At 46.5% G+C, this 12,500-nt stretch overlaps 2 protein-coding genes across 4 annotated transcripts in view; one reads left to right on the top strand and one right to left on the bottom strand.

The window, feature by feature from the left end:
• Positions 1 to 4,115: 4,115 nt before the first annotated feature.
• Positions 4,116 to 8,483, top strand: chp2 (calcineurin-like EF-hand protein 2). 3 transcript variants are annotated; one of them, XM_079354733.1, is made up of 8 exons: positions 4,116 to 4,227; positions 5,637 to 5,707; positions 6,928 to 7,000; positions 7,078 to 7,158; positions 7,320 to 7,441; positions 7,546 to 7,607; positions 7,910 to 8,032; positions 8,259 to 8,483. In XM_079354733.1, exons 2-8 carry the CDS (start codon positions 5,641 to 5,643, stop codon positions 8,310 to 8,312), a joined length of 582 nt encoding a protein of 193 aa, XP_079210859.1. In that variant the 5' UTR covers positions 4,116 to 4,227; positions 5,637 to 5,640; the 3' UTR covers positions 8,313 to 8,483. The 3 variants fall into 3 exon arrangements, with proteins under 3 accessions (XP_079210859.1, XP_079210860.1, XP_079210858.1); XM_079354734.1 differs by lacking the exon at positions 4,116 to 4,227 and adding an exon at positions 5,445 to 5,509 and having other exon boundaries at positions 5,640 to 5,707; XM_079354732.1 differs by lacking the exon at positions 4,116 to 4,227 and adding an exon at positions 5,474 to 5,509.
• A 1,392-nt stretch (positions 8,484 to 9,875) lies between these two features.
• cox7a1 (cytochrome c oxidase subunit 7A1) overlaps positions 9,876 to 12,500 on the bottom strand; it is a 4,889-nt gene continuing 2,264 nt past the window's right edge. The window contains exons 2-4 of the mRNA XM_079354117.1: positions 11,579 to 11,665; positions 10,886 to 10,970; positions 9,876 to 10,066 (exon numbers count right to left, since the gene is read on the bottom strand). Coding sequence (XP_079210243.1) covers positions 10,008 to 10,066; positions 10,886 to 10,970; positions 11,579 to 11,665 — 231 coding nt within the window. The 3' untranslated portion in view covers positions 9,876 to 10,007. The remainder of the gene's footprint in view (positions 10,067 to 10,885; positions 10,971 to 11,578; positions 11,666 to 12,500) is intronic.

The following is a 12,500-nucleotide window of genomic DNA, read 5'->3' on the forward strand; positions in this document are numbered from 1 at the left end:
GAGGAAACATCAGTGTTTACACCAACGCTGCAATCTTCACTTCCTGCTGATGACGGATCGTCCCAATCTGGTTTCTTTTACTTGAATCATAAAGTAGTCGCTTTAAAGTGGAGCAAAGTGGAAGTTTGAAACTTTTATGTTACAGGTTGAGAGGTGACAAACTGACTCCACTTTAATGAATTATTTAAAAAGAAACTAAAACACGTTTCTCGTGTTTATTTGTCGTCGCCGCCCCCCGTCGACTCCGCGGTGGCGTTATCAGCTAACATCAAACTGACCCAAAGAGTTCAGTGAGTCAGCGGGGAAGCAGCTCTCTGCTGTTTTTAAACTGACGGTAAATCAGAAGCTCGGACTCGAAGCGAAAAGAAAAGAAATGTCAGAATCGCAAACAAAGATCAATTTCACTCGGAAACTCCCGACAGCGGCGAGCAGCAGGAAGAGGAAGAAGGCGGCGATGGACAGATCAGGAGTCAGATAGCGTTTTATTTTTATTCCTGTGAGTTACAGCTTCACTTGACAGTGTTTGTGCCAAGTGAGAGCGGAGAACAATGGGCTGAAGTGCAGGTAGGACGGTTGAGGAATACTCCAGGAGAAGAAGGAAGTAGTTTGATATTCCAGGTAGTTATTAATGTTGGGAACTTTGTTGAGGTCAACATAAATACTGCTGCTGTCACTGTTGTCCCAGAAAGTCCCTTCTCCTCCACGAAGCATGTCCAAATGTCTTCACAGCTTATCAGCTGGCATCAGCACTGACTCATGGAACAATCACTTTCTGTTTTTGGTTTATTTTTTTTGCCTCGTGGTCGTTTTCCGAGCGTCCTGCGAATAAATAAATCTGCATGTTGTGTTTTATTTTGAAGTCCACCGGACGCTCCGACAGTATGTTTCCTGCTCTGACTTCCTGTCCACGTTGAGCTCTCCTCCGCAGCTGGACGTGTGCTCGTACGAGTGGCGCTCCTAGAGGCTGAACGAGCGGCGTGCTGCACAAACAGGATGACGTAAAATGGCGTTGCTCGGACCACGGGGGCCGTTAGCTTCTTGCCCTCTGATTAGCACGCCGCTTTTCATCATAATCACCCGAGAGGCAACCGTATCGCAAAACGGATGTGCGAAATCCTGCAGTTCCTTGAGTGTCCACTAGAGCAGGGTTTCTTGACCTTTTTGACCTTGGGGCCCAACATTTTCAGGGCAAGGTCGTCTGGGGCCCAATCGAGTGAATGGTTCTGATTTAACTTTTTATTTAATAGCTATTTGTGTCACTATGTAGTAATAATGAATACTTGTTCTTCATTTGTATGTTTTTTAATCAATATATAATCTATACATGGACTAATTATGCATATGGGGCCGCCGCCCAAAGAGCATCGAACACCTGCGGCAAATAGTATCAACCTTATACCCGAGCACAGGGCGACCATACGCAGCGTTTAGGTAAGACCTGGGAGAACTAGCTGCTGAGGAGGATGTTGTGGAGGAAGTGGTTATACTGCTGAGTGTCGTGCTGTAAAGTTCCACTGCCCACTACTGGCCGTGGCGTGAGAACTACATCGTTTTCACTCAGAGTCCTGCCGTGTAGACGGTCTGTAGTTTGAATCCGGAGTGCGGTCGTTTCCATACGTTTCTGTCACAGCGTCTCCGTGTAAACGGGGCCTCAGGGTTTAGCAGAGTTGAGACTTCTCCATAGACGTTAAGCTAAATATTCTTCTCCTTCTCGTGATGTAGGCCTACTTCTAACTGATGATACTGCCTCTGGTGGTCGGAGAGTATATTGCAGGCCAACGATCACGGCCCTCACGGCCCACAGATGCAAACATATTATCCCCTCGCAGCCCTTCGAAGGGCCTGTGACTGTAAGTCACACGTGTTACTGCTCAGGTGGAAGCAGGAACATCGTTGGCTCCCGTATAACGTTTTTTTTTTCTCTTCAGGTTTCTGAAGGTGACAAAATGACGTGCAGGAACGTTTTCTTAACGCCGTCATTCTGAAACTAAAGCTCAACGTCTTCACAGAAACGTGGTGACGGATTTCTTTACCAGTCACTCTTACACAATCAGTGGATTAGAGTGCGTGTGTGTGTCTTTGTGTGTTCAGGTGGCGGCGTGGGGGAATACCTGTCATTGTGACCAAAGTGAAAGTGAACGTGGACTCGAGGAAGAGTCGAAATGAGCTCTTCCTGTGCAGCTGGACGGGGACAAACAAACTCAACACAATCGGACACTTCATCTGTGGAAATCCCACAGATGAAGTCCCCCCGCTTCAAACCGGGCCTGGGGTCAGCTCAGGTCGACGCCGCGATGACATCGCATTTTACTAGAAAATGAAACACAGACGTAAACTGTCCCTTCTGGGCCTCCGTATCTGTGTGCTGGCAGAGAGCTCGTCCACACATCGGACGTGTCGCTCCTGGGGGATCGAACCCCCGAGAGGACGACTTTACCACCTGAGCCACAGCCGGCCCAGGTCGTTCAAGCCCCCTGCAGTTCCTCGAGTGTCCACTGGAGGCCGACGAAGCCGAGCGATCAGCGGTTGGTCTCAGTGTGACTGCAGAGATCAACGTGTTTACAGCCTGGAACAACAAACAGCTCGATGTTTAAAAGTCATCTGTTTTTATTTCACGGAGGATCAGACTTCTTCAGGCCGGTCTCAGCTCTGCTACGAGGTCGACCGATGGCCTTTAAAAGTCTGATTCAGGGAACAGTGGGCGGCGACACGTTGGATACAGTCCGTGACGTAGACGTACTTAAAGTTCACACTTTCCCAGAAATGCCGCCCTTCCACCTTCCCGCTCAGTCCTCGGCTTTCGCTTCGTCCGCGCTGGAAGTGAAAGTGCAGGTATGTGTGGTATGGTGACCTGTGGGCGGGGAGAACGTTACAGCCTGACGTCCACAAACACGATGAGTCATGTTTTATGACAGCAGGACGGCCACACACACAAACACACACACACACACACACACACGCAGGCTTTCTGCATCATGAGTGTGTGTGTGTGTTTGAGTCACGGAGCCCACGTTGCACATGTTTAATGATTAGCATCACATGGTTTGCATCTGTTCGTGGCTTTGTATCGACTCCAAAGGATCCAGAGGAGCGACCAATCAGAGCGTCTTCTCCTCTGTTTGAAGTGTTTTGATTGACAGGTGGCTTGATTGACAGGTGAGTAGTATTGATGGAGTTATGAAACGACGTCTGTGTTTGTCACAAGCAATGAAACCGAAATCTTGTCACCGTGTGTGTGTGTGTGTGTGTGTGTGTGTGTGTGTGTGTGTGCGTGTGTGTGTGTGTGTGAGCCAGGAGGAAGTGATTGAAGTGTTCTTAGCTGATTGGACTTTGCTCCTCTGAACCGGTCTGACGGCCTCCTGGCTCTCGCACAGATCTGCGTGAGCCAATCACAAGCTGCGTATCAAAATGAACGTCCGACACAACCGTCTGCACGTGAAGCCAGAATATTTAGAGCGCCCCCTGTTGACTGGCTGCAGCAGCTGTGGGTCGTCTCTGCACTGGAAGGTTGAGGGTTGATTCCCAGCTCCTGCAGCCCCGCATGTCTGATGTGTCCCTGAACTGCTCCTTCTGATTGGTCTCCTTAAACAGCAGCCTCTACCACGTAAAGGCCCCGCCCCCTCCATGTTAACAGATGGTTAAAATGCACATCTTATTTGTTGTTTTTTTTTCACGCTCTGTCGATTGAAGTGGCTGCTGCAGGGCGGGGTCGAGCGAGGAGGAAGTGAACAGCGTGCTGAACCCACCTGAGGGGCCCGTGCTGGTTTTATGGGCTGATGCCATCCGCCCCGGTCTGGAGCAGCAGATCGGGGCCCGCACTCGTAACGACGTGCCTGCTAGCGTACGACTCAAAACGCCGGTCGACGTGGTCTCAAATCGACTCCTTTGTGACTCAGGTGAACTCAGGTGACCTTTGTGAAAGCGTGCGTAGAGTAGCTTCAGGTTAAAGACGCCGTGTCGTGGATGTCTCAGTGTCATCAGTGAGGATTCAATAAAACCGTCTGAAATTAAAAGGCTGAAAATGTGACTTGTTAAAAACCTTTTTTGAAGAAGAAGAAGAAGAAGAAGAAGAATGTGAAGAATGTGGTTATATAACGAGCCTTTGTTTTCAGAGACAAATGAGAGGTGACGCTCTGTGGTGCAGCTTCGAACAGGAAGAGAGAGGAAGAGGAGGAGGAGGAGGAGGAGGAGGAGGAAGACCAACGTCCCACTGAGGCAGGCGGGCTGGTAATGAGAACGAAAATTCCTGCTCTGCACAGGAGAGAGAAACACACACACACAACACACACACACACACACGGAGTTCTCCATGATGAACTTATTCACCTACATCTGTGACATCTACTCAACATGTGACAGCAGGAGGCATCTGCACTGTGAGATGTGATGCGACTCTGATTGGAGCTAACGCACGCTAGCACAAGCTAACGCACGCTAGCACAAGCTAACGCACGCTAGCACAAGCTAACCGCCGGTGTTTGTCACCTGCCTGTCCAACAGGAAGTAGAGCGACTCCACGTGTTCAGGAACCAGCTTCATCTCACTGTCGTTATATTTCCTCTTCTTTGCCGATGCGGTTTGAATCCCACCTGACCTCACCTGCTGCGCTGCCATTGGCTGGAGGAAACGCTCCGTCTTTGCCCTGCTGAGTGTCGCGTGCGTTCAAATAATAATAACGGACGCCAGTGAATGTTTGCCTCGGACCCCGACAGACCCGAGAAGCGGCCCTGTTCAGGACAGGATCCACAGGGCGGATTTGAACCCTTCTTAAATAGGGCGCTCGCGCTGACCACGAAGCCATCAGCGCCCCCTACCTGTAACCTCGATGTGCATTTATTACATTTCATGTATCTACGTTCGGCAGCTGGTACGTTTCTGCAGCAGCTCTGAGATAAACAGAGAAGTGTGTGTAATCATCGAGGAATGTAAACTCTCAGTGTGTGTGTGTGTGTGTGTGTGTGTGTGTGTGGTGTGTGTGTGTGTGTCCTCTAGCCTGTTCAGACTTTGAGTTTTTATCCAGAAGTTGAACATCTCGAAGCAAAACTGCTTCCACATTATTCTCCTGAGCTGTGTGTGTGTGTGTGTGTGTGTGTGTGTGTGTGTGTGTGTGTGTGTGTGTGTGTGTGTGTGTGTGTGTGCTCCTCCTCACAGCAGGAGAACTTTTACCTGCAGCAGTCACAGCTGGATGTTTTGCAGTATTTATGAGGACCGTGGGCTGTTTTTGTGTATTTTTGTGGGGATGGCTCCCCCTTGTGGTCACAGACAGAAGGACAGTATGTGTCATGCTTCTTTTTGGTGTTACTCACATCATTCTCCAGCATCACGTTTGTATTTTTACACACCAAACATGTGATGCATCGTTTGAAATGAAAGGACCAATCAGAGAGCGGATGACGGATCATTTGCATTAATTAAGTCGTCATCAGAAAAACACAGAAGAAGAAGTTGCATGAATGTGTGTGTGTGTGCTTTCTCAATGACCGTCACTGGTCCCTGATGTTGCACTAAGGTGAGCTGTGATTGGCCGAGCAGTGTGTCTGTCATGTGATCAGAGAGCAGACAGATAAAGTCAGCCTGCGTCTGTGTGTGTGTGTGTGTGTGTGTGTGTGTGTGTGTGTGTGTGTGTGTGTTTGCAGCAGGATGGGATCCAGCAGCTCCAACATGAACCACGTCCCCGACGCCCAGCAGCTCCTGCAGGAGACCGGCTGTGAGTGTGTGTGTGTGTGTGTCTTTGTGAGTGCGTGTGTGTGTGTGTCTTTGTGAGTGCGTGTGTGTGTGTGTGTCTTTGTGAGTGCGTGTGTGTGTGTGTCTTTGTGAGTGCGTGTGTGTGTGTGTGTGTGTCTTTGTGAGTGCGTGTGTGTGTGTGTGTGTGTGTCTTTGTGAGTGCGTGTGTGTGTGTGTGTGTGTCTTTGTGAGTGCGTGTGTGTGTGTGTGTGTGTGTCTTTGTGAGTGCGTGTGTGTGTGTGTGTGTGTCTTTGTGAGTGCGTGTGTGTGTGTGTGTGTGTGTCTTTGTGAGTGCGTGTGTGTGTGTGTGTGTCTTTGTGAGTGCGTGTGTGTGTGTGTGTGTGTCTTTGTGAGTGCGTGTGTGTGTGTGTCTTTGTGAGTGCGTGTGTGTGTGTGTGTGTGTCTTTGTGAGTGCGTGTGTGTGTGTGTGTGTGTGTGTGTCTTTGTGAGTGCGTGTGTGTGTGTGTGTGTGTGTGTGTCTTTGTGAGTGCGTGTGTGTGTGTGTGTGTGTCTTTGTTAGTAAAAGTGAAACGACGAGAGGACGAAGCGAAGAAACAGCTCGATTTAATCTACAGTAAAGTAACAGACAGAAACTAACTGTGTGTGTGTGTGTGTGTGTGTGTGTGTGTGTGTGTGTGTGTGTGTGTGTGTCTGATAGCAGCACAGTCAAAGTCATCTGTTTATCTATGTGTGTGTAAACACCCTGAACTGTCTGCCCGGATACTCAAGCTGAGTGTGTGTGTGTGTGTGTGTGTGTGTGTGTGTGTGTGTGTTTAAATGTTGCATGACTCGTGTCAAAATGTTTATTTCAATCAGTCCATCAATTAAAAAACAGACGAAGCCGTCACACACAGCTTCTAAAACATGGAGGTCAAACTCTGAGGATGAGTTCATGTGAGGGTTCAGGAGCTGCTGACGGTGTGTCTCTCTCTCTCTCTCTCTCTCTCTCTCTCTGTCTCTCTGTCTCTCTCTCTCTCTCTCTCTCTCTCTCTCTGTCTCTCTGTCTCTCTCTCTCTCTCTCTCTCTCTCTCTCTGTCTCTCTGTCTCTCTCTCTCTCTCTCTCTCTCTCTCTCTCTCTCTGTCTCTCTCTCTCTCTCTCTCTCTCTCTCTGTCTCTCTGTCTCTCTGTCTCTCTCTCTCTCTCTCTCTCTCTGTCTCTCTGTCTCTCTCTCTCTCTCTCTCTCTCTCTCTCTCTCTGTTTCAGTCTCGCCCGCCCACCTGCTCCGGCTGCACGAGAGGTTTGAGTTCCTGGACCGGGAGAAGAGAGGAGCGCTCAGGTAGGAGCAGATCTGACCCGCGTTTAAACATCCCTGCTGCACGTTTAACGACGACGTCGTCTCTCTCTGTGTTTCAGGCCCAACGACCTCGAAGTCGTGGGACAGTTGGCCATGAACCCCATCGGAGACCGGATCGTCGACGCCTTCTTCTCTCAGGGGTGACCTCGTGTTTCAGAAACATTCAGCGTTTCAGAGCTTTGAGATTTGTTTGTTTGTTACCTGAGTGCTGAAACTGTGTGATGGGAAGGAAACCCTCCCCTGTGACCTCACAGGAAACAGGAAACAGGAAACAGGAAGCCCTTTCTCTTCCTCTCTCCAGACAGGAAACGGTGGACTTCGCCTCTTTTGTTCGGGTGCTGGCTCATTTCCGTCCCGTGGACACGAACCGTAGAGACGGAGCGCCACAGGAGCTGGCGAACAGCCGAACCAGGAAGCTGAAATGTTGGTGCCAAATGATTTGTTTTTCTTTTTAACGACGTGTCGCTAATGAGACTCGTTAAGATCCACGTGTGTGTGTGTGTGTGTGTGTGTGTGTGTGTGTTCAGTCGCTTTCCAGTTATACGATCAGGACCGAGACGGGAAGATTTCCAGAGAGGAGCTTCTACAGGTGTGTGTGTGTGTTTGTGCGTTCATCATAATTATTCGTTTTTAGAATAAAAGACAAACATTGAGAAGTCCTTGAATAAAAAAAAAATAGATGAATTAAAAAGATCCAAACGTGGAAATCTGGAGAAATCTGGCGTTTAAAGAAATCAGGTGAAGACAGAAGAGTATCGTCTGCGTAGAGCTTCATCAGTGATCAGTTCATTTGCTAATCTGTGACCATAAACGAGCAGGTAAAAAAAGAAAAAGACGAAGGATACACAGCATCCGATTGGTCTGATCTGATTGGTCGATTTCTTCCAGCAGGTGCTGCGGGCGATGCTGGGGATTCAGGTGACGGAGGAGCAGCTGCAGAGCATCGCTGAGCGAGCCATCCAAGAGGCCGACCTGGACGGAGACGACGCCATCTCCTTCGACGAGTTCAGGAAGGTGAGCAGGGGGTCGATGTGTCACTCTGACACCTAGTGTTTGAAATAGGTACTGCAATCCAAGGAGACCAAAACAAACCAGAACCAATCAAATCCAGTCAGAGGATGAGCTCTCGGCAGACACACTGACAACAAGTCTGTGTTTTATTACTGAGCGACCTTGAAGGAGCTGAAGGTTTGAAGGACGAGTAGTAAAGTGTTTAACATCAAACTGACGTTGTTTGTAGTCGCTGGAGAAAGTCGACATCGAGCACAAGATGAGCACTCGCTTCCTGACATGATGACACAACCGTCCTGTTTTTATACGTCGGAAAGAAGACGAAGAGGACGAAGACTGAGTGACAACATGAAGAGAAGAGATCGGAGATGTCCTCTGTAGCATCAGCTGCTGCGTCCACCAGGGGGCAGTATTTATTTAAAGGGTGTGTTGGAGAAGTGTGAGATAAAAACAGTCTGAAGGTTGTTCTGAAATATAAATGTTATAGATTTTTTGAATAAGTGTAGCTGTGCTTTATGGATCTTAATAAACATTATAACATGATTTGAAAAAGAATAAATGTTTGAACTATAACTATAAAGGAACCATGTGTGTGTTTTTCTTTTCTTTTGGTAAACTAAGAACAGTCTCTGTTTGGGGATTTAAAAAATAAGAAGATGACTCAAACCGACCTTCACAAGTTAGATAAAAAAAAAAAAAAAATATTAAAATGATATAATTGCAGAAATCAAACCAGTTTGACCTGATCCTGGTTTTAAAACTCACACAGTCAGGATGCTGGACGTCCAGACTGAGCGAGGGGAAAGTTTCAGATCCTGAGGTAAACGCATGTTGGAGTAATCCCAGGACGAGTCTGCAGAGGGCACTAAAGAGCTCGTTCTGCAAAGATCACCTCGCTCACTTCCGGTCTCTGGTGCAGCGTTTGACATCTTATTCATTTATTTTATAAAATGCAAAAACGTTCATCAAAATATAAAATTGTCTCCATTTTGTTTGGCACTTCCCGGCCACCGTAGGAAAACATCAAATACCTTTAACACACGTGTAATCTTCGGCCACAGACTCCCAGCTGAGCGACACGCCCCCTGCTCATCAGATGAGGATTTTTCAGGGACATGGTCTGGGTCTCGTCTCTGGGCTCGACTAGTATGGTCTTAAACTTAAACACCAATAAAGCCCGTCTGTCTGTCGCTGTTAGAAAGCTTTCAGAAACTCTTCTCTTCAACTGTAGTGATGTACTGATTCACTCTCCGTGTCACGGCCTGCAGAGTGGTGTTGTATTTACCTCCTGAGGCCACTAGGGGGAGCTAGTGTTGAATGGTTCTCTCTTCTCCTGACAGCACGTGTCAAACAGCTGCAGACTATTCACGTCACAATGAATTCATCTGACTCTTGATCTTGTTGTCAGGTCGTTAGAATCGTTCCCGCTGTGGGTCTTTAATGTGGGACTGGTTTCTGTCCCTGCTCTTTGTTTTCCTCTGTTTGTTCTCTTTTCTGCTCTTTGATGGTTAAAGATAATAATAAGCGTTCCTTCAGTGTCCCCTCCTCCTCCTCCTCCTCCTCCTCCTCCTCCTCATCGCTGGCTAAAGATCAGTGAAATGTCTTCATGGAAGTCTGAGCAAAATATGCAAACATTTAAAATTATTAAAATTCCAAGAAAACTCTAAAGACGAGGAAACTAATGAACTGGATGGTGGCCTACTGGTTGGTGTGCACGCACCATGTGACAGTCAGACCGCCCAGGATTGACCCTGACCTTTCTCGCTCGCTTGCTCGCTCACGGAAAACCGATAACCTCCATTGGACTAAAAACATGAGTAAATAAAAACTCTGCAGGCGACTGAGGTATATTTGACACACTTTATACATCTTCTTTATTGTCCGGAGGAAAGCTTCGGGTCTTTGGGATGAAATCAAACAGAATTTTACACAACAAACGTTTAAAAGTAGCGTCAGAGGCGCTCGGCTCGTCTCCTCTCTACGCTTTCTTCTGAGGCATGGAGGCGTACAGCAGCCAGTACAGAGAGTAACACGTCCCTGTGGAGACAAACACACCGTTATCTTCCTGTTCGCTAGCCAATCACAGAGCTGACACACACACACACACACACACACACACTTTTGTTTTTTATTTCTCAAATCTGATTCAAACCACAAACGAGATTCAAAAATCAGATTCCTTCACGTTCGACTCAATCTGAACATCTGCGTCGCTTCGACGTGTCTTCTGCCTCACTCGCAAAGAAACAACGACGATGACGACATTGATCCCGCGAAAGGTTAACTCAAGGACGCGTTACATAAAGTGGTCTTCGCTTTGATCGCTGGAAGAAAGCTGTTGGAAGTCGAGATGTGTGAACAGCCTGGAAGATAAAAGCATGTTTTTATTTACAGCCAGGAAGATAAAAGCATGTTTTTATTTACAGCCAGGAAGATAAAAGCATGTTTTTATTTACATCCTGGAAGATAAAAGCATGTTTTTATTTACATCCTGGAAGATAAAAGCATGTTTTTATTTACATCCAGGAAGATAAAAGCATGTTTTTATTTACATCCTGGAAGATAAAAGCGTTTTTATTTACATCCAGGAAGATAAAAGCATGTTTTTATTTACATCCAGGAAGATAAAAGCATGTTTTTATTTACAGCCAGGAAGATAAAAGCATGTTTTTATTTACATCCTGGAAGATAAAAGCATGTTTTTATTTACATCCTGGAAGATAAAAGCATGTTTTTATTTACATCCTGGAAGATAAAAGCATGTTTTTATTTACAAACGTCAGGGCGGATTTCCAGAAAGTTGCGGTTCTTTAATCTCCTCCCCAACAAACCATGTTTACTTCCTGTTCTTGTTACCTGTCACAGTCAGCGTCATGGTCACCGTGTACAGCATCACGTCACGCGTTCCTCCCTTTATGTGGACGGGCACCCCGTTGTCCACCTGTAACCATGGAAACGCGCCATGAAAATCACTCCACTTCAAATGTTCCAGTGTCAAAGCGATGCAGCGTCTTCGGCGACATCAGGAACAATGACCCTCTCACTGGCCAAACACACTCCTTATATTATCATCTCTGTGAGTGTATTTAAACGATCAGTGTAAACACACTTGCTCAAGAGTCTCTCTCTGTCTCTGCAGTGATCCTTCCTGTCATGATGTCACACACTGAGAGGAACATCCTGAACCTGTCAGCTGAGGGCCTTTAGCTCCAGAGATGACCTTGCAGCCATTTCAGTCCATTAATATTATATTTTTATCTATTTTATTTTATTTTATTATTTTTTGTTTATCTATTTTTAAATTATTTTATTGTATTATTTTGTATATTTACTTTTTTTATTTATTATTTTATTATTTCTTGTTTATTTATTTTTAAATTATTTTATTGTATTATTTTGTATATTTACTTATTTTTTATTATTTTATTATTTTTCTTGGTTGTTTTGCATCACTGATTTTTTTATGTTTAATGAAAAAAAAAAACAGTAAATAAAAAGTTACAACAAAAAAAATAAAAATCCTAAAATCAAGTCCAGTGTTTGTGTTACCTGGAAGATTTTCTGGGCTTCGGGGACTTTGTTCCTCATCTGCCTGGCAGAGCTGCTGAAGGCCCGGCTGGCCAGAACGGGAAATTTCTATAAAAACAAACAAACAAACAGCATTCAGACACTCAGTAAACAAACCTCTCAGGATGAAGAGCAGCTGCAGAGCTTTAAAGAGAGAGAAACCTGCACCTGATGTTAAACACACAGCGGAGCTTTAAGGAGAGGAACACAAAGTCAGAGTTATTCAGACGAGTCACCAGATGTTTCAGAGTCTATGAGATACTCGAAAAAAAATCAATATTGATTCCTGTGTTTTTGTATCACGGCAACAGAGACAGAAGAAGCATGCAAACTCCTGCACGGTCCAAAACACCTTTTTGTGCAACTTTCAGAATGTGCATTCCTCTCTCTCTCTCTCTCTACCTCCTTGATTGTCCTTTCTCCTTCACACACACACACACACACACTCTGGGCGGCGGCGGCCTGCTGAGGAGGTTTGTCAGGATGTCTTGGGCCCTGGGTAGAGCACCCCAAAGTCCGGCTTCATGTGATCAGCGTGAACACAAGCGTACCGTACTCGGGTACCGGCTGAGGTCCGAGAGACATGTGACCCAATCGGATCCACGTTTCATCCTCTGACATGCTCGATGGACGAGGAAGCAGGAAGACGAGCGGCCTCACTTCACGGGGGTCAGGGGTCGTGCAGGCTGGGAGCAGCTGTCGTCTCTCTGGTTTGTTCATTCTTGTCTTCTTCATGTCGGGTCAAACCGGGCTGTACTGACTCTTTTAAGCACATCTGTCTTTTTTAAGAGGTGAGGTTGGACTGCATTATGGGAAGATGTCATGTTTTAAAACACACAGACAGACTCTCAAAGTTCATGCTGCAGTGTTTACATGGAGGGGACAGATGCTGTTCATTAGGACG

Source organism: Symphodus melops (genome assembly GCF_947650265.1).
Source record: "Symphodus melops genome assembly, chromosome: 10".
Taxonomy (NCBI): domain Eukaryota; kingdom Metazoa; phylum Chordata; class Actinopteri; order Labriformes; family Labridae; genus Symphodus; species Symphodus melops.

Excerpts from the sequence above, each read along its gene's own strand:
- chp2 (XM_079354733.1), top strand. The coding sequence starts at position 5,641 with ATGGGATCCAGCAGCTCCAACATGAACCACGTCCCCGACGCCCAGCAG. Across the intron at positions 7,608-7,909 it reads CCAGAGAGGAGCTTCTACAG|GTGCTGCGGGCGATGCTGGG; the intron begins GTGTGTGTGTGT and ends TTCTTCCAGCAG. Across the intron at positions 8,033-8,258 it reads CCTTCGACGAGTTCAGGAAG|TCGCTGGAGAAAGTCGACAT; the intron begins GTGAGCAGGGGG and ends CGTTGTTTGTAG.